The sequence below is a fragment of the Ambystoma mexicanum genome, chromosome 10 (assembly GCF_040938575.1).
Source record: "Ambystoma mexicanum isolate Mex_15411 chromosome 10, UKY_AmexF1_1, whole genome shotgun sequence".
Lineage (NCBI taxonomy): Eukaryota > Metazoa > Chordata > Amphibia > Caudata > Ambystomatidae > Ambystoma > Ambystoma mexicanum.
The window spans coordinates 780698020-780725023 of record NC_090932.1 but is presented as its reverse complement, the minus strand read 5'-3'; the positions used below and the strand labels follow the sequence as shown (position 1 = coordinate 780725023).

The 27004-nt window shown below is 46.6% G+C and overlaps 1 protein-coding gene across 2 annotated transcripts in view; it reads right to left on the bottom strand.

Moving 5' to 3' along the window:
- LEKR1 (leucine, glutamate and lysine rich 1) overlaps nt 1-27004 on the bottom strand; it is a 1355278-nt gene that overhangs the window by 51667 nt on the left and 1276607 nt on the right. For both annotated transcript variants that reach the window (XM_069618435.1, XM_069618434.1), the window contains one exon: nt 9628-9721. In XM_069618435.1, the coding sequence (XP_069474536.1) occupies nt 9628-9721 (94 nt within the window). The remainder of the gene's footprint in view (nt 1-9627; nt 9722-27004) is intronic.

Genomic DNA, 27004 nt, shown 5'->3' with positions numbered 1-27004 from the left:
GCTCGATGGAAAAGAATTTTGAGAAGGAGTCTGGTTCAAACATGTGTGTAATCCATTGCTCTAAGAAGAGCTCCATACTCGGCCCTTCCGTGTTTTCCGGTAGGCCTAGAATCCTGACATTTTTGCGCCTCAAGCGCCCTTCTCCCTCATCCACTCAGTCTTCCATCATTTTGAGCCTCGACTTGACACCCTCTAGTTGTTGTCGTAATCCCTGTATGCCGTCTTCTGCATCTGCGATGCCTGCTCTGCCTCTCCTGTCCGGGAAGTCAGTTTTTGCAAATCGTGTTGCAGGAGTGAGACATCCATACTTATACCGTCCATCTTCTGTTCCGTGTAAGCCTGCGAATCTGCTATGGCTGCCATGACGTCTTTCAAGGACAGGGCATTCTCGACAGTACTGACATTGTTGTTCAAGTCAGGCTCCTCGCGGTTCTGCGTAGGTTTCATCGTGAATTGGTCTATTCTGCTCTGCATGGAGTGTTTCTTTAATTTGTCCTTGCCCATGATAAATGCTGGCTTCGTGTGATGTGCTCGCTCCATCCCTTGCCAGAGGTGCAAAGCCTGTGTTTATGGTTATCTATGTGATAGTGCCTGGGAGTATCACCTCAGTTCTCCGGCCTGGGCTGCAGCTTGTAGATTTCTGTAGGCAGTTGTTGACCGGCCTTCCTGCGTATAGCTGGTCTTTGTTGCGGTCAGGCACATGTCGTCCGTCTGTACTCACACTGTGGGAAGGCGGTCGGTGACTCGCTTCGCGCTGGCCCAGTGCCAGTGTTTGTGTTCACTTTTGCTTTTGCGGTCACAGGGTTTTCCGCTGGTAACCCCTCACTAATGACTACTGCTGTTGGGGCTTTGGTGCTATCTCTACCCCCGGACTTGCAGGGTTGTCAGAGGGGCCCCGGCAGCTCTGTGTGCAGTCGGCGCCAGGTGCGCAGCACCTGCCGTACCAAGGCAGGGTGAGCGGTCCACCATTGGAGTTAGATATGCCACTCGATCGCCGGCTGTTTGGACGGTCACCACATCACCCCGGCCAACCCCATGCTGCGTTCTGAGGGGCACCGTGGTGCTGGGCAGTAGCATCTTGCGGGCCGTGACAGCTCGGGGTGTTTTTTTTTTGTTATTTCTTTTATTGATTTTATACAAACAAAACAATGAAAACCAAACAAGCAGCATAATCATAATGGTTCAATTACACATCAAGTTATCGTAGTCACTGCTCCCATTATCCCTCCCTCCACCCGTGAGCCTATTTGTCCATCTCTTTCAGTGTTTGGCACATGCGGCCGAGTTTCGTTCTCTCCGGAGTCTGTTGGATTTGATATTACTCCACACAATTCTGTTATTAGCGTTTTCCAGGCCAATAAGGTGCCCACCTCCCCCTCATCAGCCCAGCTACTTGCATCTTGCCATGCCACCGTTTCAGCCTCCTCCCATTTCTGTAAGTCCTTCCACCATACATCCACCTTAGGTTTGTGGCATTTCTTCCACCCCATGGCAATACTGCATTTCGCAAGCACATACGCCAGATTTCTTTGTTTCTCAATATGTTTGAGTTTCCGTGGCCTAGGGAACCCGCCCAGTAAGCAGGCCCAAGCCGTGTCTACGATAAGAGTAACCCCTTTATCGGTCAGTTTCTGTGCCACATCACTCCAGTAGCACCTAATAATCGGGCACGACCAAAACATGTGTGTCATGTCAGCGTTTTCCAGGTTACATTTAGGACACACTTGTACTCCAGCGTTTCGGAACTTAGATATCTTCAAGGGGGTCATGTATGCCCTATGCGTTACATACAACTGAATTTGTTTTAATCTGGCGTTTCTAGATACTTTTTTGTGGTAACCCAGGGCATTCTCCCACATCCCGTCCTCCATCGGGGCCCCCACTTCCATCTCCCAGTCCAGTCTCAGATGCGTCAGATCTTTACCCACCTTAGCCATCACCATCTCATACAGTCTCGAGATCTCATGACCCCCTCAGACATATCATACATTGCTTCCAAAACTGCATCTGGTTCTTCTATCAAAACTGTTTCTGGCCAGATGCTCTTAATCATCCGCACCAATCTAATGTATGTGACATATCGCCCCGTGTGTAGCACCGCCTCTTTGTTGAGTTCTGTAAACTCCTTAACGGATCCCTCCTGCCAAACATCACCTAGCGTTGCCAGCCCCACCGATTCCCAGTAGGTCCTAACAATCGCCCTTAGCTGATCATCCCCTCCTGTCAAAGCAACCAACGGTATTTGCGGGAGGCACGGGTATGGGATCTCCATTAGGCGACAAGCCCTACGCCAAATTTTCCACCCAAGCTTCAACATCGCAGGGCGCCCCCTCATTTCAGTTTCGGACAGCCAGATCATTTCTTTCAAATAAAACGGGGTACAGTCCTGCCCAAGCACCCTGTGCTCAGGGGTCGCTTCATCGGAAAGCCACTTAACCACATATCGCAACTGTCCCACCAAATAATAAACCTCGAAATTGGGCAGTCTAATACCTCCTTTTTCATAAAAGTTCTGCAGTTTCCAGAACACCACCCTATTTCGGGTACCGTGCCACAAGAAATCCCTACACATGCTGTTCAATTTACTAAAAACCTTCTTGGGTATTATGTTTGGGATATTACTAAAGTAATGCAAAATCCTGGGCAGAACTATCATCTTGAGAATAGCCCCCCACCCCATCATCGCCAAGGGCAACCTTGCCCAGAACTGCATACTGTTTCTGATTTTCTCGACGGCTACTTCCGTATTGTGTCTGTGTTCATCTTGCGCCCTGTGATATATATCTACGCCCAAATAGCGAAAAGAGCTTGTTGCCCACGGTACCTGTAGCACCGGTAATCCTTCTGCAGGAATCCCCTTATAGCTACCTAATGGGAATATGACAGACTTTTGGGGGTTCACCGAGATGCCCGACAACTCTTCATACCTTTCCATCACTTCAAATATGTATAAGAGATTTTCTTCTGGGTATTGCAAGTACAACAGATCGTCCGCGTACAAGAATATCAAGTGTCGTTCCCCTCCCACCTCAATGCCATCGTCTCATACTGTGCCCTAAGGCATATTGCCAAAGGCTCCAGGGCCAATATGTAAAGCATCGGGGACCAGGGGCACCCTTGTCTGGTGCCTCTGCCAAGTTGCCATCTTTCGGATATCACCGCTCCAGTTCGGACCCTGGCAAGCGGCTCACTATACAACATCTTGGCCCACCTGATATAGCACGGCCCCATCCCATACCCTTCCAAAGCAGCCAATAGCCATGACCACTTGACCGAATCAAAAGCCTTGACTGCATCTAGAGACACTATTGCCATCTCACCCTTGTTCTTATTACCCCATTCGACCACCCGATGAAGTCGCCTATGGTTGTGTGAAATGTTCCTGCTCGGGACATAACCCGTCTGATCAGGATGTATGAGTCAGCCAATCACTTTCCGCAATCGATTTGCAAGGACAGCTATGAGAATCTTGCTGTCTTGATTGAGCATCGACAGGGGCCTTTAGGAACCACATCTGTGCTCCGGTTTATTGGGCTTGGGCAGCGGTATTATAATCGCCTCCCTAAGTGACTCAGGCAACCGTCCTATCTCAAACGCTTCATTCAACATGTCCAGCATTGTGGGGAGGATTTCCTCCTTGTATACTTTATAAAATTCGCTGGGGAACCCATCTGCCCCTGGGGCCTTACAAGTGGGCAGCTGCTTTACTACCTCTTCTAATTCCTCCAACGTGATTGGCTCATCTAACTCCTCCCTCTCTTCGTTGCTTATCTTGGGCAGCCCTGTCTTCTAACGTTTCGGTTATCGTGCGCTGGTCGCCTGTCTCATCATCTCTGTACAGCACACTGTAATATTCCACAAATTCTTTGTTAACCCCTTCTTGCGGGCCACCTCTTCTCCGTCCTCCCTAATATAGTCCTAATTGGAGCCTTAGGGGTCTCGCTTTTGTATAGCCAGGCCAAAAGGCGGCCTGTCTTGTCTCCCCCCGCGTGCTGCCTCTCAACATATTTCTTATAATTGAGATTGCAGAGTCTTTCCCAATGCCCTGCACATTGTTGCTGTAGTTGGAGTACCAGCTCCGTGTCTACATCTTCGCTCTTTAACGTTGTTTCTAGCTCAGTTTCCGCCCTCTGTAGGTCAGCCAAGACCCCACCCTGTAACCCACTTGACTTAGCAATGGCCGCCCCCCACCACCTTAAAAGCTTCCCATAGTGTGCCCGCAGAGTCAACACTTCCAGTATTTTTCCACAAAAAAGTTAGTAATCTCCTCCCTTATATCTTCTCTAAAGATTGGATCTTTGAGCGCCTCCGCTCGGAGGCGCCATGTAGGGATTTTCGCCCTCGGGGGGGCAATATTGCCATCCGAGGATCAGGGGCGAATGATCCGAGAGGACCCTGGCCTTGTATTCAGTTTGAGTAATCTCGGACATCACATCTGCTGTGACAAAGACGTAATCGAGCCTAGTGTGCAGTTGGTGCAGGGCTGAATAGTGTGAGTATTGCCTCTCAGTGGGATGTTTCATCCTCCACGCATCTGTAAAGCCAAAATCAGTTAGCAGCATCCGCAACGCTCTCGCCGCTGGGCTAGGCTTACCCACCCTGTCATCTGACCTGTCCACCACCGGGTCCAACACACAATTGAAGTCCCCGCCCCAGATCACTGTGCTCCGCATTCACGTACTAAGATTGGTACACAGGGCTCTGAAGTATGCTGCTGCATTTTGGTTGGGGGCATACGTGTTTACTATGCATACCTCCCTGCTCTCCACCAGCCCCCGCAGTATAGCCATCCTTCCATCCATTTCAACCACCTCTTGTGTCAATTTGAACGGGACATGCGGTGTCACCCAGATTAGCACCCCCCGGGCATATGTAGAGTATGGCGAGCCCACTACGGTCCCTTTCCACTTTCTCTTAACTAGGTCCAACTTCTCCCGCGTCAAGTACGTTTCCTGTAGTAATGCGATGTCTATTTTCTGCCTTTTCAGATACATCATGATCTTGTTTCTTTTCAGGTAGCTGTTTAGGCCCCTGACGTTCCACGTTATTATCCTGAGGTCCCCCATAGGTCGTTAATAAGCACCCACCCGATCCTCCATCGATTACGTCCCTTAATGCACCGCAAGTACCACAACCTGATTCTTCCAAATAGGCTCGAAACAAAACTTAACCTCCCCATAACCACACACACACTCAACTCCCCATCCTCCAACCTTCTGCCCACCCACCCCTCCCCCAACAATACCCTCCCCAACCGTTGCCCAGCTCCATTCCTGGATCTCAGGCACCCCCACATCTAGCCCTGCCGAGCGCAAGCTTCTACTCAGGGCTCAGTAGGATAAAGCCGCCCTAATGGCCGCTGAAACTAATAGTCTATTGGGGTAGGTCGTCTGCATTCTGTTACTCCTTTCAAAAAACATTACACATTCAATTGCCAAACCGTAACCGATTACAGTTACACTCACTATATTCCAGTCCGAATCGAGCACCAGGCTCAGATTGTGTACAAAGTTCAGTTAGTCACAGCTTCTGCATACAATCAGGGTCCTTCTCCTTCCTGAATCTTCATTTGGTATGATCCTGCCGATCCCGATCCGCTTCTTGTTTCGGGCAGCCCTGCAGGTCCAGCCATGCGACAACATCCTCAGGGGTATCGAAAAATAGCGCTTTGTTCTTATGTAGCACTTTAAATCGTGCCGGGTACAGAAGCATATATCTGATTCCTGCTGCCCCCAGCCTCCTTTTGACGGCTACGTAGCTGTATCTCTGCCTCTGTACCAGCATCGTGTAGTCCGGATATGCTGTGATGTTGGTGGATGCTCTCTCAATCGCGCCGCCCTAACGAAAATATTCGAGGATCTTTTCTCTGTCCCTGTAATTCAGGATCTTCGCGATGATCGGTCTTGGCGGGGGCCCCAGCCGGGGTTTCCTCATCAGGGCGCGGTGCGCCCTCTCCACCGTAAATCCCTGCGAAAGATTACCAGCTCCGATCCCTTGCAGGATCATGTTTTCAACATAGTTTGTGGGTTCTTGGCCTTCTTCTTCCTCCGGAAGGCTAACCACGCGTATGTTGTTTCTCCTCGCCCTTCCTTCCGCCTCTTCCACACGGTTTTCCAAGTTAGCGACCTGTTGTTTTAAGACATGAATCTCCTTCGCATTGCTCGTGCTAACATCGGTATTAATCTTCACCCCACTTTTCAAACCGCTGGTCCTTTCTGCAAGCGCCCTAACATCTTGACGTAGCAGGGCGAGTTCTGTAGCCACAGCATCGATCTTATTCTCCAGAGCTGTGCGTAGATCTGCCATTGCCAAGTCCCATTTAGCGCTTAGCCCCGTTATGGCTTCTAGGATCTGGTGCTTATCCCCTTCGGGGGCATCCTCCGCAGGGGTGTCGATCGCGCTCTGTACTGATGTTGAGGGAGTCCGTTGCGTTCTCGTGAAAGTCTCCATCGTGGGTTGCTTGGTCTTGACTCTCAACCCTTTTGCCGACATGGCGCTTCCCGCTGCTCCTGTACCCCTCCGCTTTAGTGCTGCTGTCGCACCGTCCTCGGTCCGACAATGGTCCGGCTTCCAGGTCACCTAATGCACATTCGAGATGGCACTTCGAATTGTCTTGCGGATGGGCTATGGCCTCACACTCCCCATGCAACTTTCCTAGGCCTCGTCACCCAAGCATCCAGTGTCATCTCCTCCTGCGGTCAGATCGCCGAGGCTCCATTCGCATATGTCAGGCCGGGCGCTCTCATGGGTTCGACCACTCTGCCATATCACCCAATTGTGGTACTTCTCCAGGCAATTTACTGCAGCCGTGTCCCGCAGGTCCGGGGAATCAGTTTCGTTTCTCCTCAGAGGCCTTTCCTTTGTTAGCCGCCATCTTGGTGTCGAAGCAGCCACACAGTCGCACCGACAAAACCATGTATATCTCACGATTCTCGGGGACTATGGACTTCTCAAGCGAACTTCACTTAGCGTGCGGCTTCCGACACCTGATCCTCAAAGTTCTAGGCGCTCGTTGCAGTTTCAGCAGGTAAATTTGGCAAAAATAGAGTCGGATCATCAGGAGCTCCTCACACAGCACGTCCTATTCCATGGCCAGTTAGCCACGCCCCCTCACAGCTCGGGGTGTTAATGGCAGCTGTGCTTCTAATTGTGGTACAAATTATTTTGTGACTTGCCTTGCGCTGATTTCATTATTTTATGTGTGCTCCCAGAGTCTCGGGGGGACCCAGACGAGTGACCAGTGGATGCGTGAGAAGAGCCAGTGTCTATACCTGGCGATCTTCAGGCAGTGTCGTGTGCAGCGCCTCTGGTCTACTCCACTGCGTCAGCAGGCTGTTCCGTGCCAGTCGTTCCTCTCCCCCCGCAGCAGGAATGCTACGCAAATGGCGCACCTCTTATGGTGGTAGGTCGCATGCAGTTTGCTTGGCGGTTGTGTCCATCTCCTGTTCACTTCTCCATTGGTTATCACCCACGTGTGGGGCCTAGTGGCCGTCCGGTCGCCCCCCTGCAAGGTACGCAACCTCTTTCAGTACGGCACGTCCTGGGTCCTGTCACGGGTCCCAGGATCTAGCGTGTTGGTGGCAGTCACTGGGAAAAGGTCCCGAGCCGGTGCACCGTCGGTGAGCTGCGCCCTGGTGCCGGAAAACAATGCTGGTCTGCTGTTCACTCAGGGCCCACGGGTCAGGCTATCATCCTCCGGTCCATCAACAGCACCGTTGCGTGTAATAGCATGGGGCGAGGCTGTCCCGTGGATCCCCACTTCCTGGACATTGGGGGGTATGGAAGATGTCCCCACGGTCCACCAGCAACTGCGCTGTCGTGTTGCTCCTGGTTCTGCTGGGTTGCTAGTCCACAGGTCCCGGTAGCGGCACCCCCTCCCTCTGTCTACTCCGCGGCCGTGTCTCGCCCTACGGCAGCAGCACAGCACGGGAGGCCTGCAGGGTGTGCGCAGGATGTGCGTGGGACGCTCAGTCCGATTGCAGGGCTGTGGAAGGTTGCCGTCTCTCGGCACTCCGGACCGCCGCACGGTCCTCTTTTCCTAGGAGTCACACCATGGCCATTTTTTGTGGGCTTCGTCTCACTACGCCTTCAAGTTCAATCCACCGTAGGACGGCCCTGCGGACTCCCTGAGCCACGCAGACACACAGGATTGTGCTGCAGGTCTACTCCTCCAAGCAGGGCTGTTTGGATTTCGGTTATTTTGTGGGATCCAGGCTGGATTTCTCAGGATATTTCAGGCGGCCAGCGGAGCAAAGCAGACTCACGTCTTCATGGCTTTGCTGTTGGCCACGCCCCTCGGGTGCACAGGGATTTGATGGTGTGAAATCCACTGAGCTGCAGTCCTTGTGCCACTGCTTTCTATGGGATCTAATCAAGTGGTTCAAGTAGTTGTTGGCGGCAAGCTCAGGTGTGTACCAGAGTGCAGACGGCTTGACTTTGCACAAGAGACAGGTGGAAGAGACACCACGCGTACTGGTACCTTCATCACAACAGTTTCTTTCACAACTTCTAGAAACTGCTGAATAAATGGTGTCATTCTACTAGAACACAGAACTGTAAATCAGGTGTGTTTAAACTCCATAAGCAGCTTTCCAGCTGAAGAGCCACGTACTGGTAAGGGGATATACTGGAAACTGCCTTATCTTTTCAAACTTGTATGCAAGCCATTCTGGCCCTTACAAACATGCAAATGAGTATTTACACTAAGAAGCTGTTTATGCTATGTATGTTGCGCTTTATGACAATTGTAGCACAACGGCCCCATGGCACAAACGCTGCTTAGTCCCAAAACCAACTGTCACATTTAAATGATCCATAAACCACAGAGCATCCTCATATTCTCTGACCTCACTCTGGGTTTTGTGGAGTCATGATGACATCACTGCCAGGATAAACAAGGGATCAGGGTCAGGTTTATGGAATTCACATGGTTAATGTGAGCCCCTAGAGAGTGAACACGCCTGACTCTTATGAGATTGATCCATCACACACATCTGCAATAGTTGTGGGATTATATTTCCTATGAAAAGGACCCAAATGACATTCTGTGTGACAAGCGTTGCTGGTGCAGTATGGGGATAATCAGTGTGAACTAGCAAAACCATTCCTCATATCTACCTTTAGTCTGCTTTCGGTAGAACAACTCGACTGGATAACATGGTAGCTCAGGCTGCATGATCTATCTCTCTTCCCCAAAGAAGTGGCAATTTTACTAGTTGTGATAGTTAATTGACACTGATATCAAAATGAAATGGAATTAATGAAGTTCATTGCAGACACAAACAAGAGGTAAACTCATGGTCCCCGAGTTAAAAGGATCTCTAGCCAATGCACAGACCCTTCAGCCAATTCTTCAGCCAATCCTTTTCCCCCATTGTGATTTATATCTAATAAAATGTACACAAGGCTTGCTTCAGCTTTCTCTTAGGCAGGCGAGCATTATTACAATCTTACTATTATGTAATGTTAAGACAAGTATCACTTGCAATCTAAAAATGGGCGTGTTGGAACTGGCAAAACTCACAAGAGATTAAACACTATTCACTGAAGCAACGAAAATCATGTCATATAGGATTAAATAGAATTAGAGAAAGCATATAAAAAAGAGTGACCAGAATATGTGATTACCTTTCCCCTCCAGCTATCATCGTTCAGCATCTTCTGTCTGAAGCCTTCTTGCAGCTGCTCAATTCTGTTCTGATGAGAAATCATCGTCGATTCTCTGAAAAAAAGAAATGCTGAGAATGGGGAAAGAAAACAACGCTAAACAAACACCGTCGCCATTACACTGTTCTACGACATTTCTATCTCCTCTAGTGAGTATTTGAGCTGAATGCAAGTATGTTTAAATGTCATCAGGTGCAGTATGCCGATTCTTTAGTTTTTTTTTCTTATGCTAACAGACGATTCAGTCGTTTTAATGGTTATTTTCATAAATTGCAATTCAGAAGAGCTTTTGTGATTATTTCAATACGTTTGGCATGTTGAAGTTGAATTAGCAATTGACTGCCCCGGAAACTATAAAGTGTAGAGAGAAATAACTCCATAAGAACAATTAGCTGAGGGGAGTTGAATGGCTCCTTCCTTTTGCCTCTCTGTCTTTGACCTCTCGGTATACTTCTTCGGTTTCCTTCCGGTCTCTTCTGTGCGCTCTGAGGCCCATGGGCATGTAGCGCCTAACAAGAATTTAAATAACAATCATTCCAACAGTCTTATCAAGAGCTATTTTCTACACTGACAAGAGTTCTACAAACAGCAGCCCTCCTCTCTTGCGCCAATCCGTCCTACTGTGCCACAGCTCCAGAACCCTCTTGCTGCTATAGTGCATGAACCTCTGTCTACGATTCACTCCTTGGTGCAGAGCAGAGTTCTGGTCTGTGTGGTGGAATGGTGGAAGGTGGTGTCTTCTTTCATGGCTGGGAACTGAGGCACCAGCACTGTGGTAGGATTAGTCATTAATATCATTCTAACAGCAATATCCAATAATGAGTGATAATCTAAAAAGATACAGAATCTTTTTTAATCTAAACATTTTTTTTTCTATGCTTTCATTTTTTTGATCAATAGAACAAAGAGTTAAGAAAATAAAGGAACACATGTTCCTTCTTGCTCAATTTTGTATTCTTCTTCAAATTCATGTTTAACTTTTATATGTACACTTTTTGGGTTAGGTTGGTGGTGCTTTAAAATTGGATTGGTTTCTTTTTTATCCACTTTATAGATAAGCGTCACATCAGCGCACACTAGCGTTAACCTTCACCCTGGAGGGGCATGTTATGCAAAGAAAGCATGGTATCAAACTAAGATAGACACAAGTGATCACTGTTCAAGGGTGTTTATTGAACTTTATCAAGGTTGTGAAAAACGTCTATCTAAACCTAAATCTAAGATGGGAGCAAGCTATGACCACCAAATAATAATAATACAGTCTTAGTGTAGTATAGTTAAATAAAAAGGGCCTATACTAAATAAAACTATTGCCAATCCTTACCGCTATGCTTCAAATAGTGTGGGATAATGTTGACAAAAAAGAAATGTGTTCACAAAATGATAAGTTAGGATGTTCATGGCCTCCAGTCCGCACGTTTTTAGCACAGGACAAGGCAGGCCACTCAAGCACAGCACACTTTTGGGCTTCTTCGGCACAAGGTCACAGTTCCTTTTACCAACATTAGGGCCTTCTGTGCCGAAGTCTCTTACGTTCAAAGTCTCTTGATTCAGAGGGCCTGATGTACCGGAAACAATGAAAAAAGTTTCTTTCCAAATATTCAAGTCGGGCGATTCACTCTTCACTCGGGATCCCCCTCAGCCAGGCCCAGATCCTTTTTCATACAATTAGCTTCCCTCAGTCGGGTTCAGACCAACTTTAGTTTGCAGGCATCCCTCAGTCGGGTTCACACTTGCCACAGCAATATCTTCTCGGGTGACTTGTGGTTCACCCTGGAACCCCCCTCTTCCGGGCTCAGATACCCTTTTATACAATTATTCAGCGGGGCTCAGACCAATTACTGTTCACACGCAATCAAAGACTTTCAAATGTGTACAGGATTCAACTTAAGACGCTGCAGGACCACTTTGATTTCACAGTTCAATAACACTTAGACGCTCAGTTGGATACCAAACAGAGACCTTTGAGTGAGCGCCTATGTGGCGCCGGACCACTCTGTATCTGGTACCTATTTCGGTTACATAAAGTTCAATTGCATAGAAGTTCTCTTTCTTCATACAATGTTGCAGCTTGCAACCTTGAATGTAACAAAGTCCAGTCTGCTATCAGTTTCTCCAAGTCACCAGTTGTGCTGAACTCACTGGCGCTGCTTTGCTGTCAGAGTCAAGGACAGTACCATGGCGGCAATTGCTTCTTTCCGCCTAGGCTATCAATGCGGGAGGGCCCTTTGTACTTTTGACACACACTGCACCGTTTGTCAGCTGCAATTCCCGGTCTTATGTTTCTTTTCCTCGAGGCCTCTTGAAAGTCATGGTCCTTCCCCTAAAAGGGCAAGGGTAGTTCCCTCCTTGTCGTCCTCTCTGGTCTCGCCGCCTTTCTTCTCGGTTTAAACTGCCATCTTGGAATTGCTGCTTCCTTGTGCGTTTTGCCTTGCTCAGAGTATGCTTTCGTGCTATGCCTTTTATCCGTGTGGGGAAGTGTGATGGAAGTCAGATGTGTGTAATTTTCAGTAATTGCCTGACCCTTGTGTTGGGACATGTCAGGCTCTGGTGTTAGTCCGTTGTCGCTCATGATGAACTGTTTGTGAGAAAGTGTTTGTGTCAGAAAAGAGGGTTGGGATTGGAGCTTCAAGGTATCCTACCTAATATGATAGGGAAAAGGTTTTACAGGGAAGGGGATACCGTGTCTCAACCTTCAGTGTCCCACTTCCACTCCCGAAGACCCCTCAACCAGGTGATCCTCCCGCACTGGTTCAACCCCAGGAACTGGATCCAATAGGGATGGCCGTGTCCTGGCCACCTGGATGACAGATCCCGGGAAATAGCGGGTGAGACACCTTCAGGTTTCTCACAGTTAGCACCTAGAGGGTTAAGAGTTAGTGATGAATAGCACCAGACATTGTAAGTGATTCTTTCGCCAATGGGATAGAATAGACAACCTTGGGTTCTTGAAAGAATTTAAGTGCTAGGTGGCCTCAATTTTGTTGTCTTGATAGGCTATGGTGCTGTCATTTAATTATAACCTTACTTGAATTGCAGGTCTGAAGGTTGGGAGATTCATAAATCACTATGGTGGCCGAGCGCTTCCTTTGCCGGCATATTCACATCCCATTAGAGGAAAGGCATACTGCAACTGTTCTCTGTTCCTCATCACATTGTGTTCCACTGACTTCTTGGTCACTTGATCCTTTCTTCTGTGGTCCCAGACTTTTCACCTTATTAAAGTCTTACAGTTGCGTATTTTTCCTGTTTAAAAGTGGTCTCAGCCATGGATCCAGATTGCTGGGTCTATTATAGAAGCAGTTCAGTGGCATCTGGGAAAGATTACCTACGTTTCTGCAACACAAAGGAAAGAGGATGACCAGAACCCAACAATGATTAAATTAAAAGCCATTGGGCCTCATTAGAAGTTTGCCAGTCCGGAATTAACGTGCCAGTAATTTAGTTTACCAGCATGTTTCTGAACAGGCGAACTACAAGTTTGCTGGTGGGGTGGTCTGATTTACCTCCACCCAAGAGCTGGCGGTAAGTCAAGCACCCCATCGGCAAAAAATAGCTGGTAATCCCCCATGGGTTCCTATGGAACTCCATGGAATGGGGATTTACATGCCCTTACTGGCACCTGTAATCTGCTGGTAATTCTGTGTAATGAGGCCCAACGGACTTTCTTCATTTTATTGGACCATATGTACATTTTACACAGACAACAACTCAGCGCTCATTACATTCTTAACTTTCTAGGCACTGTGGCTCTCACTCTCATAGCCCCCACTACTAAATTTAAAGCTGATACTTTGCTGTTTTCTTTCATGAGATTGTGGCATCTGTGTAGGAGTGTATACGAAATCTTCTGATTAAATCCTACCCACAAGATCTATATTGACTGTTTCGACTGCACATTCTCATGCACTACCAAAGTCAAAAATCAAATCACAGCCTGTCTCTACTATCTACTAATGCATTACATTTCACCACTTTATGCAATGACAAGCACATGTGATGCTATTATTGCCACCTACTGGAACCTATTCCTCCATTCTTCACAGACTAAGTGTTTTTTTTGAGACTTCCATAGGCTTAACACAGGAGTTACAAACCCACCATTCAACTCTGTATCCATGATCCTCGGCATGTACGTAGGGCTGGATTGGCCTATAGGGAACTCTTGAGATTTCCCGGTAGGCCTCTGCACCCTGGGCATCTTTTGTGTAGTATTTCCAAATAGTTTGATTGGAAAAGGGTGCGGGTTGCTGAAAATGTGCAATATGGGGTCACTTTGAAAAAATATTCCAGGGCTTCTTTGTATCCCAGTCCACCCCTGCATGCACGTGCTACCCCTGAACCCTTGAACTCAACCAAATTTTGGGCACATAGTTGAAGGGCAACGTGCTCGCCTTGGAAGCAAGGAGACACGGAGCAACACATGTTCGATCCCCGGGTCCGCGCTTAGAAACCTCTGGGTATTAAGCGCGTTATAAATAATCAATCATATCATTTCATGTAGTGTCCCCATCACAAACACATCCATGCACCGGGCCCTAATGGTATACAGTTAGCATGGCAGGCCTAAATGCCTGCACTGAACTTGATGTAGAAACATAATTAGCAGAGCCTGAAAACTGAGGGAGGGAGGCAGTGTGACCGAGTGTGTGTGGTTGTGTTCCTCTGCCTATGGTGAATTGGGATGTAAGGTTTGTTGTGCCTATGGTCATTATTGCTATTCCTACCTCCCGTTACTCGTTACTAGTCTTGACTGATGGTTAGTTTTGCAAGTGTTGGATGATGGGCATTGCTACAAATCTTGCCTGATGCTTTTATGGCTAATGGTGCCTGATATTATAATTCTTGATGATGCAATAAATGTTATTAATCCTGCTGCAGATGCCTTTTATTGCTTTTCCGGCTGTCTAAAATACAGACGCAAATGCAGATCCACTAAACCATGATTTACTATTTCAAGCCATGACTTTATGGTAGAAAATGATAGCATAATGTTCCTAATGTTTATGTGGATAATATAATATTGCAACTGTTGTCTTGGTTATAGCACTGGTTACATCCTCCATCAACTACTACATTGGCCTTTATCCTGGTTCTCCTGCCAAAGTGTAAACAAGCACCCTAGAGATAAAAAATACCTCCACCAGCCATATTTCTCAGCCTGAGTTGTTCAGGTCATATCTCATTACCCTTAAATGACTGCTGAAAAGGGGTCTGTCTGCCCCATCAAGGCTTGCTTGATCATGCGCAACCCACTCAAATGACTCATGCTACATACTGTTACAGACACCTCGGATTGACCACCCATAGCTAACTGTCAGTGCACCTACTGAGGTACACACGTTACAAGGAAACGAGGCTCCTTACAAAAAAATTAAGACAATTTTGCCTTTATACGTACTATGCCATTTACTTAATTTGTTTCTACCAATTGAATTGTTTTGCCTCGTTTTCAGTGTGAAAGAATTGCCCTCTATAGCACTTGAAAAGCTAGGCCTAATTAGGAGTTTGACAGCCATTTGATCCTATAGATTTAAAAACGGGATTATGAATGGGGGATGGCAAGGTTAATCTCCATTTGTGGAGTCAATAGAGCTCCAGGGAGATTTTGTTAGATTTACCACCAACAGTAATTCCGCCATTGTAAATCCAATGATTTTTGGAGGAGGTAAAACATGCACTTCACCGCCATTCAAGGGATTCGTAAGTGCGATAAGAAGGTGGCAAAGCAAGAACCATGACTTTACAGTCATGTTTACCTGCACCATTGAGCTCGTAATGAGGCCAATTGTCTTAACCAAGCAATCTTTTTTTAAACCTATTTTATTATTTCTCCCACACAGGAGACATTATCTTCTTTATTAAAATTGTGTAACATAATTTTACACCTTATCAAGACACATGCTACAAAATCTTTGGTCTTCCAAGGTCTTCCAAGATCCTTTCAACTGGCTTGTTAGCTCAGATTACTAAATTATACTCTTTGCAAAAAATATTTCAAAATCGCTGCCTGACAAAATAATAGTATTGATTATGCACGGGTGGAGAAGTACGAGTCTGACATGGTGGCGGCACGTTTGTTGGCAAAGACTTCTTTGTAAAAGTAAAAGAAAAGAAAAACCTATCTTGCCCTTTCTCAACAAAAATACTAAGACTATGTCAGGATGTCACATTAAATAAAGTGTCCTGTGTCCAAACCCATTTGCATCCCTTAGACTATAGTCTAATTAAGGAAAACTGCATATCTTCTTGATCCAAAAGGAGGCTCCTCTCACTCTGGATATGGATTTGATGGTTGAGTTCTTGTTAAGAAAGCACAAGGAGTGAATCTTCAATTTAACAGTTTTTGCTCTTTAACTGATCTTCCAAACGTATACAAAAAACAGTTCTCAAATGTGAGAGGGGAGTTCCTTCCCCTGCTCTCTCCAACTTACAAATGCAGCGTCATGTCTGATTCACTATCTTGCCAGACTGGACTTTAGATTTCCAAAATCGCAAAACACAGTTCCCAAGTATCAGGGCACAGTCGCCTTCCCTGTTCCTTCATTAACTTATAAATGCAACACCAAGTCTGATTCACTGTCTTGCCAGACTTCACTGTAGAACACAAAACGCAGTTCCTAAGTTTAGAGGGGGAGTTTCTTCCCCTGTTCCTTCTACAGTTCTCTACTGTAGCCTCAAGTATGGTTCACTATTGTGCCAGATTTGACAGTTGAATTCAAGAAAATATCTCTTTTCCATGCACTGGATCCTTCTTGCACCGCTCTCTTTCTTGCTTATGTGGTTCCCAGACCCTATGGGCTGTTTCACCATTTCCCAGATTCGCTCTGCAGTTTTTTCTCTTCTGCGTGGGTCCCAGACTCCTTTAGATTATCTCAGAACCTCCCCAAATTGATTTGGGCATCAGCCCCGTAACTCTGTGCTTCTTCGGGCTTGTATGGGTCCTTGACCCCCATCTACAGCTTTTGCGGGCCTCGCCTGACTTCATGTGGGTCCCAGACAATGGTTTTTTGTTTCTGTGGGACCACTGTCCCTATTTCACCCACTGACCAACTGAACAGACCCGGTGTACTCTCCTGCCAGGTACGGTTCCATATAAAATATGTCTTAACTTTCTTTCTGGCCTTTGTACTTATCTTGTTATCCCTTTCGGTTTTCCGGGGTATTGGTATGCATCCCTTTACTTAATGCTGTTGCAGTCTTGGTCTGTCCTGGGTGTAGAGCGGGGCTTTTATGGTGCTTCTGCAGTCAGCATCCTGCTCTCTGAGGCTCTGCAGAAGTAGGCTCTCACTCTCATCCCTGACTGCGCAGCTTCTTTCTTCAGTTTCTCCGGCCAGGTTTTCTCGTTCCCTGACACTGGACAAGGTCCTGCTCCACGGACCTAGTGGAGACACTTGTGACTCCCTGAGAACGTCTCGTCCTCTGATCTACATGTCACTCGCTACGAAACCAGCATTCCGTTCCTCGCTCCTCCAGGGCTGGCTTGACGAGGTACATAGTCCTTCTTTGGTTTTTATCACCTGGGCTGCCTCTAGTAAGCTATACCGCGCATGTTGGTTCTGCGTTGGGCTTTGGGCTCCATGGTTGATCTTCTTTGTGCCTGTGATTGTATGCACTCCGCCTAGGTAAGCCTCCCTGTTGCTCGTACCATTATGATTGGAGTCTATGGAGTCCTTTACTCTACAGTGGTATATAGAGGTGTGGGAGACCACAGGGGACCGAGAGGAAATAGAGTAGAGAGGGGACAGAAATGAAGGGGGTGAATACCGCATTCTCCCAAGGCTGTCATCACTGGTCCCATGGAGGGCTTCCCTCCCTATGAGATCCACATGCTGAGTACCACCCCCAGGGGGACTATCGGGTAGCGGCCTTACCTCCCTGGCATCATGAGAAGGGGCTTCCCCAATGGGAGCAGTGACAATACCCTGGGATTTGTCACAATTACCTGAAAACAAAAGTACCAAAATATATTAGTTGCTAAACCTAACAAGAACCTCCCCCTTTAACTAACACCAATGCCAAACACTAATGCTTAACCATTCTCCCCCACACAGAAACTAAACATCAATCAGACCTTTGCGATAGGAAGTTGGACTGTTGGTATTCCTAAAACATGAAAAAATTACCTCAAGCTCAGCAGTCTCTTGAAAAGGCAACAGTTCTAGGTGCCCTATAGTTTGGCCTCTAACTTACTACACTACCCATATGACTAATGTCCTGCAATCTGCTATTTCTTTCCACTTCACTCAGAGTTTGGAGCACGTTCAGCCGCAACCCCTCGATTGGTTGAAGTGAGCAATATAAAATATAAAATAATTCCATGCTCCACCTTACTGAAACAAAGTTTGATGAACTTACGTTCAAGTGATTGATGGAAATGTCCCATTTGCAAGTTTTCATTACGGCAAAACAGGTTGCATGCTGGGATAAAAGATTTCTACTGAGAAATAAAGACTTGACAAACTGGGCACATGATAACTCTTCAAGCACTGAAGAAAGAGACATGTAATTAACTCGGATCATATCGTAAAAAAAAAAAAAATTTAAAAACCTTCATCAGTGAATGTCCGAGACTTGGAGACCAAGGGAAAACCATTGAAGACTCAACCAAAGACAACTCAAAACTAAACATTAAAATAAAGTTCAGCTTTAATTTTCGAACCCTAGTCTGCCATTTGTATTGTTGAGTCAATCGCAAAAACAGATCTTACTGGATTTGTTATTTTTGTTTTTACTTGTTGAAGTCTATTTGTAAAGCTTTTGTGAGGACCAATCAAAATGAATGTAAGCATATAAACTGTGTTACAAAAATGTGCTCTGTTACAGCAGGGCAGGTCACCTTTTCAGACACCTCAAGTAGTGACTCTGCACAAGAAGAAACCCCTGAATACCAAGGTGTCTTGGTCAAAATCTTGAATTGAAGTTTCTGTGTAGGAACAACCAAGCACTTGTCCTTAAAGAGGTATCCATCCTTGCTTGAGAGGATCCAGGAATTGTCTGTAACGTTCCCCTTCCTTCCAAATGTCCGAGTTGGCAGTCTCCTTGCGTATCATTTCCAAGAGCGAGTTAGCCTGTGCTATGAACACCTTGTCGGGAAACATCTTCGGAAGGAGAGGTACATCCTCTTTTATGAAATCCGATCTTCGGTAGAGAGCATCTGCGATTACATTGGATGGACCAGGAACGGGTTGAATGCTGAATTGATATTGGGAAAAAAAGTAGGCCCATCTTGCTTGGCGACTGTTTCGGCATTCCATGGACTGTAAAACCTGGAGATTCCGACGGTCGGTCCGTACCAAAACCAGATATCTTGCACCCAAAAGGAGGTGACGCCAATCTGTAAAGGCTTGTCTAATGGCGAGTAGTTCTTTCTCCAGGAAATTCTTTCTTTCTCCAGGACGGAGTAATGAGTTTTGCTAGGCTGTAGGGTTCGCGACAAATATGCAATTGGATGTTCCAATCTGTCTTAGGTTTCTTGTTTAAGGACTGCCCCGATAGCATGTTCGGAAGCATCAGTTTCTACCAGGAAGGGTTTGGTAATGTCCGGTTGGGCCAGGATGGGTTCACTAGTAAACAGTTGTTTGAGTCTCTGAAAGGCAGTTTCTTGGCTGGCAGTCCATTGGAAGAGAGTATATTTCTTTAGCAAATGAACGATGCATTGAACAATGGCCGAGAACGATGGGATGAATTTCCTGTAGAAATTAGCAAGCCCCAGAAATGACTGCACTTGTTTTACAGTGGTTGGGGCAGGCCAAGAAAGGATTGCTTCCACTATAGATGGATCCATGGCTATTCCTTGAGGATTTAATACAAACCCAAAGTATCTGACTGTGGATATGTGGAAAATACACTTCTCAGGTTTGGCCAGCAGATGGTGTTCGCACAAGCGTTGTAGAACCATAGATACGTGTTTCTGATGCAAGGCCGGGTCTTGTGAAGGTATCAAGATATCATCTAAGTAGATGATAAGGAAAAGAAACAACATGTCAGAAAAAACCAGATCCATGAAGCGCTGGAATACGGCAGGAGCATTTGCTAAGCCGAATGGCATCACTAGATATTCATAGTGACCAAAGGGGGTCTGAAAGGCCATCTTCCATTCGGCACCTTCCCTTATGCGAATCAGATGGTAAGCCCCTCTTAAGTCCAGCTTAGTGAAGCTCACGGCTCCACGTAGGCCCTCCAGGATGTCCGAAATGAGTGGCAAGGGGTATCTGTCCTTCAAGGTACATTTATTCAAACCCTGGTAATTCAAGCATGGACGGAGGTCCTTAGTATCCTTTTTAGGTACAAAAAATAAAGATGCTCCGGCTGGGGACTTGGATGGACGAATGGTTCCATTGGAGAGGTTGGTGTCTAGATGGCGGAGGAAAATACATCTGAGAATTGATGGTACACCTCGGGTACCTGGGTGATGACAGGGACCGTAAGGTGTTGTGGTTGAGGAAGCTTCTCTCCGGCAGAGTGTTTGTGTTACGTCTCCCGGTTTACACACTGCTAGACACTCCACAGTCACACCATTTAACACGGACCTACCTGGCACAGCAGTCGCTTCTCACCAGAGTGCAAAGCAGCGACTTGTCGCCAGACAATTGAGGGCGCTCACCTCCCATCGGGGCGCAGGGCGGCGATACTCTGCCAAACAGTTGAAAGCGCTCTTTGGCACTCCGGGGGTTTTCCGACCCTCTTTGTTTTGGCAGACACCATGGAGACTTCCGAAAGCCTTGCATCGCCACCCGGTCACACGGAAATTTTTGCGCCACGTGATATGAATTGCTACAATCCCATTTGTCATCTGGTATCACGTGATTTTCTTCACGCATCCGTGATGCGTCACGTGACTGCAGCTAGCACATAAAAGCATTGGAAAACTCGGAAGCAGTGCTTCACAGCTGCTTCACGTAAGGACTGTTTGGCAATTGTTTTTCTTAGGATTCTTAGTTACTACGACCACGGACTGCCTCATGGATTGCCTTTCTTCTTCCTACATCTGCTACCATTGCCTCAGATCTTGTTGTCTCTTGATTTTTGACCCTGGATCTACTTAAACGGACTGCATACCGGATCTTCCTTTGCCTGGAACTTTTGGATTTTGAAATTACTGGCTTTTTGACCTCGCTTCAGGATTCTGGACTGCTAAGGAACTTCCTCTTGTGCAAATACATCTTGGCTCAGGTGTGGATCTGTTACCAAGCCTCGCGGGATACCCAGCTCATTGACTCTGCTCTTTGGTCCCCTGCTATTTCCCAGATCATTGAGGCTCTGATTTCCATTACACTTCGGTAAGCCTTGTTACAACTTATCTCTATATTGCATTGTCCACATTGCACCTTATTTAATATCAGTAAGCCTTGTTACACTCCTCTCCATATTGCTTTGTCCACATTGCATCTTGTTTAACACCACTTATTGCCTTACAGCGGTCAGGGGGTCCTTCTGGCGTTCCTAGTTCCTGATTGACGGCTCACCACACCTGTGGCCTCAAAGATTGCACAGGCAGTGATTGGTCATTCTGCCTGTGTGGTACTTGGGGACAGAAGTATTTATTAATCTGCACGACCATCAAGATCAGAACAGTTTGGTTTTCTCAGATAGACAATGAGTGAGACAGAACTCGGAATCCAAGAACAAGGATCCAGCTGCTCAATTGATATAAGGGTTATGTTTCTGCAACCATGGCATGCCAAGCACAATGGGATAGTGAGCTGCTCTGATTATGTCAAAATGTAATATTTCTTGGTGATTGTGAATAGATAGCATAAGCTCAGAAGTTTGTTGCGTTATGGGACCGGAGGATAAGGGTTTCCCGTCGATTCCTTCCACTGCCTGGAAGACTTCCTTGGCTTCTCGGGGAATATGATGTCTCTGTGCCCATTCATCATCCATAAAAAGACCCATGGCACCGCAATCCACCAGGGCTAGTATAGAATGTATTTCCTTGTTGTGTGTCGAAAGGTTCACCTGGAGTAGCACCAAGGTACTGCTTAACGGACAGTCTAGTGAGGGTGAGAAGTCGGAGCAAGGTTCATTTTGCCAAAACTGGGCTCCATTCAGGATCGGGAGCTCGCTTTCCCGATCATCGTGGAGGGGCAATCGGGCAATTACGCACTAAATATTTATCCGATGCACAGTACATGCAAAGACCGCTATTGATCCTTCGTGATCTTTCCTGGGTAGAGAGGTGACCTCTCAAGGACCCAAGCTGCAGAGGTTCAGGTTCAGATTGACCTTGGACTGAGGTTTCCTGTTCCCCGGAACTGTTATATTCAGGTAGAGGTTTGGGTGGCAGGCTCTGTGTCTTCTTCTTCTCTGCCTTTCTCTCCTGTATTCTGAAGTCTATCTGCAAAGACAGATCTAAAAGGGCCTGATACGAGGCCGGGCGGGCTACTTTGGCTAACTCATCCTTGACTTCTTCGCTTAATCGGCGTCTGAACAAGGTAAAACAGGCTTCTGGGGTCCAGCTAGCATCCTTAGCCAATTGTTTGAAACGTGTAACATAAGTCAACATATCCTGATTTCCCTGCCGGAACTCTAATAATCTTTCCTGGGCGGAATACACCTGTTCAGGGCGGTCAAACATGGCCTTGAGGGCAGAAACAAACTCATCATAATTGTCAAGTATCGAATCACCTGTAGAGACTAAGGGAGTAGCTCAGGCCAGTGCGTTGCAAGATAGATGAGAATTCATGAACCCCACCTTAGCTCTGGGGGTTGAGAAGTAGTATGGTTTGAAAGTGAAATGACCCAAACAAGAGTCCAGGAAGGAACGCAAGGTTTTTGGATTTCCATCATACTTGTCCACAATGCCTCCTACCGATGCACTTTCCTGATATGCGGAGTCCCGGGATAGAACAAGCTGTTTTAAAGCAGCATTTTCAGCTTTCAGATTCTGCACTTCGGTAGTCAGTTCCTGCATACCTCTCATTATGTCTTGAACGGCTGCCTCCATGGTGGGAACAATTGTAGTCTGTTGGCGTCTCAAACTGTCAGAATCCGAGTCCTCGGATTCGTGACTCACCTGTTTGCTTCTCATGGACTTCTGCTTGGAGTGCGCAGGTTTCTTTTTACTGGATGAGCGCGCCTTATAAAGGTCTTCTGAATCCAGTCTCCTGGGCTTCCGTGCACGCGCCGATCGATCAGAGTCTCCCAATCGCGGCAGCACTGGGACTCGGGAAGCGTCCAACATTCCAGGAATGGTGCAGGACGGAACCAGGATAAGGAAGACAGGGAAACTAGGTCCCGAACAGGGTACGAGTAGGAATTTGGAAGGGGAAACCAGGAAGGATGGATGGAAGGTTACCAGGATTCGCGGAGAAAGGGGCTAGTTACTAGAACACAACTTGCCAGGCGAGACGCAGGCAAACAAAACGTTGAACCGCACAGAGGCGCGGGGCTGTGTCTGTTTTCAAGGGAGCATGCTAACCAGACAGACGACTAGACCGCATCGGAGACACAGCGTCGGCCATGTTGAAGGTGAACAGAGAATTGGTTATTGAGTGAGGGACCAGGCACACCAGAAGGGCCGATATCGCCGATTCATGACACATCGTCTGTGCTGTTGCCGTTCTCCTGCAGTGCCCAGTCCTCCAGGGAGACACTGCTCGCTAATCCCCCTTGATCACCGGCCTACCCGAGTCCCCTGGGAGTTTGATTTCCACATGGGAGAGTTCTGACTGCCTAGTGCATATTGGTAGTCGCAGTGGGAAGGCTGATGGACGGGTTGTGTCAGTTGTTTAAGAGGGCGCTCGGTGATAGTAGGTTTTAACAGGGGTTGTTTATTGTGTTAGTCAAGTGCCTTAGATTGCGGGTGCATGGGTGCACGGGGGGAGGAGAGCCAGGTTTTGAGTCTGTTCCTGAAGGTTGAGGTGGTCCACTATGAGGCGGATGGATGCAGGGAGAGAGTTCCAAATTGGGGGTGCTTCTAGTCAGAAGGAGGCACCCCTATATGACTTTATTTAGTCACTGGTATTACAAGTAGAAGTGATGTGCCCAATATGAGGTCTCTGTTAGGTCTATAGCAAGTGCATTTTTGCTGCAGGTATTCAGGTCCTTTGTTGTAGAAGGCTATATCATGAAAACATACCAGCACAGTGTCATAATTTAAATTGGTGCAGATTAGTAGAATACTCCTAATATTTTCACGCTGCTATTAATACAATACAGTCACACAAAGTAATTTACTTCAATTATTATTCCCTATAAGCAGAAAGAAAACATGCATACGCTTCATAGTATTCAATCATATTGTCCACTTTACTGGGCTTCTACGTAATAATTCCCCCAGGGACAAGTAAATGGTGAGTCCTCTAAGCTCATCTTTGGTAACCTAAAACATAGACAGTCCTTTAGAGATCTGTAGATAATCAATTTTTTTTTCCCTTTCTTTACAAACACAGGTCCCCATCTAAATCAGATGTTGGTCCAGAGGGAGGCGCATGAATAAGAGGCAGTGAAAAGTTTTATACATAGGCTGTGTCGCTGTTAACTTACTTATATGATCTACTGAGAGGTTTCTCCTCAAAAAAACACTTTACAAAACCATGGATTGATTTGATGTTTCTGACATGCATGTTGCTTAAGTCATATGTTTAATGTATTAATTATGTTTGCAAAATCAAAATAGTTCCATAGAACACCGAATTTTTAAATCTGTTGACTAGCTTAACTTTCATTTTTTCTGATGCATCATAAACTTGGGTTTTGTTTTGTATACTAATGTCTTTTATGCAACTTCATTATATGTGATATATTGAGTTTTGCCATTGCATACAGTTCTAGTCTGTCACATCTTGTAGGTAAGTTTTCTTCACCTATTTGAAATCATGTTTTGTTACCAACAACTTTTGCATAATACACTTTGAAAAATAAATTGTACTATAAGACATTCTAGGCTCACAATACCCTTGAATCATTGATTCGGATTTTCGAATAATTACTTGATTAATGTTGAACTAAAATCCACTGGGAACTTACTCTTTTCTGCTTGGCATTACAAATATTTACAGCAAACAACTTACTCATGCTTTTGTTTTTATTTTTCCATCTTCTTTTTCACTCCCTATCTTTTTCATGTATTTGGGATTGGTTTAAAAGTTTCATCTGACACGTACATTTTTAGTTCTAATATTTTGAAGGGGCATATAACAGTTTATTCTCGGTTTGACAGAGATAAAAGTGTGAAACATGGCCATTTGTCAACTACATTTCTGTTGTAACAACAAATCGGCTGTTGTACCAAGGTGGCACACGCAGCTTTATGTTTTACAATACCTTGTTACATATCATCCGAGGCAGTGAAACAGTGTTCACTGATTAGATAGTGACAAATAGCTAATTAAGTCAAATCACTGATATAAATTGTTCATGATAATAAAACAATACATTGTTTGGTAAATGTATCTTTGTTCAAACACTATCTTCTTTATGATCATTTCAATACATCAATGGATTTAATTAAGACAAGTCTGCAACAAACATATAATCCGTAGGAATAATTGTCGGATCAGGTTCAGGGTATTTTGTATATAGTCAAGCAAGCTGAATCTCATAGTTGGGGTTGGCATGTTGACAGCACTTTCCTGTTACCTCCAGTTTACCCAGTCAAATATTTTAGAAACAATCACATTTCTTGCTTTTTCGTTACAAAAACCCAGATGAAGCGCATTAATCTAGACTAATGTACTTACCATACAAAGCACCACGCGCGGATGTAAACTTTGGAAATGTCATGCTAATTGTTATGACTTGAGGTCCACGTAGATTATAGTGCCTCCGTCCCCAAGCACCAACCAGAGAAGAGCAATACCACTCGCTGATTGGTTATTGGGGCCGCAGGAACAGGATGCACCGGGTCCCGGATGGCTGAAAGGAAAGGCAGGCGTTAGAATGCAGATAAGGTAGTAACACAATGAACAAAGGTGATAGGATTATAAGTGACACCTACCCCAAAGATGACCTGTGCATACGTGGGACCTAACTGTTCCTACGCAGGGGAGAGGGCAGTAGGATGCAGATAGGCAGTCAAGGTTGCTGTGATTGGAGAAGCACGGGAATGCAAGATGATAGTGCCAAAACAAAACTAGAAGTCATAATCCAAGGCAAAGAAATCCAAAGGGCAATCCAGGTAGGAGTCCAGCAGAGAAGTCCAAGGGTCAAAATCAGCTCCAGAATGTTATATTCAAGAGGTAGTCCAAAAGCAATCCAGGTAAGTAAAGCAGAGTCCAAAATCCGTGAAATCCAGCAGAAGGTCCAAGAATCGCCACTAGCCGCTGAGAAAACAGCTGAAAAGCGCTGAAAGGCCGGACTAACGCTGTTCTTAAGCATCCTTCCGGGTCACGTGACTGCCCAGCTGGTCATGTGACCGCTTCTTTTATTTCTTCCGGGTCACGTGACCGCTAGTCGGTTCACATGACCCATTGCTGTGGAGCGTCGGCTTCCCGGGGTGCCCGCACCTGCAGGTGCCAAGGTAAACCCCAGGATCGGCGGGGGCAGAAGCGCCAGGAACGCCACAAGGGGCGGGGCCTCACTGCGGACCGAGCCGAGGAGAGCCGTGAATGCCCGGACTGCAGGAGAGGTAAGGAGGCGGGGACTTGGGAAGGCGTGACAGAGCCCCGACCCCCCCCAAGGGCACACATCCACGTGGGCTGAGAGGATTATCCCTGTGAAAACGAGCAACTAGCAAAGGGGCATGGACCTGACTAGCGGGCTGCCAGAACCTCTCCTCGGGACCATACCCCAACCAATCTATTAGATAGTGAAGACGACCCCGGATGACACGAGAACCAAGGATGGAACTGACCTTGTATTCAACCGAAGAACCTTTCAGTACTGGGGAAGGGGGCAAGACATCCCGCATCCCCACCGGACAGGGCTTAAGGAGGGAAGTGTGAAAGACCGGGTGGATGCACCAAGAGACAGGCAGTGAGAGGCGGTAGGCTACAGGATTAATGACCTGGGTCACTCGATAAGGACCGACAAAGCGGGGCAGGAGCTTACGGCAGCCCAGCAATGGAAGATATCTAGAGGAGAGCCAGACTCTGTCCACTACAGTGTAGGGGACAGCCTATAGGTGCTGTGGCACGTTTTCTGTCTGCTGTTCTGCACATTCGGACCTGAGATTCCCACAAGTGCAGTGAGGTCTGAGTGTGTATGTCCCTTAGGTTGGTGACACAAGAAGAAACAGAAGGAGGTAGTGTGGGGGGTAGGTCAGGAATAGGAAAGATCGAGGATGTAGACCGTAGAAGGAATAGAAGGGTGAGTAGCCTGTGGAGGAATGAGGTGCATTGTTGTATGTGAATTCGGCCACATGGAGTACCTGGTACCAGGATTGCTGATGTTG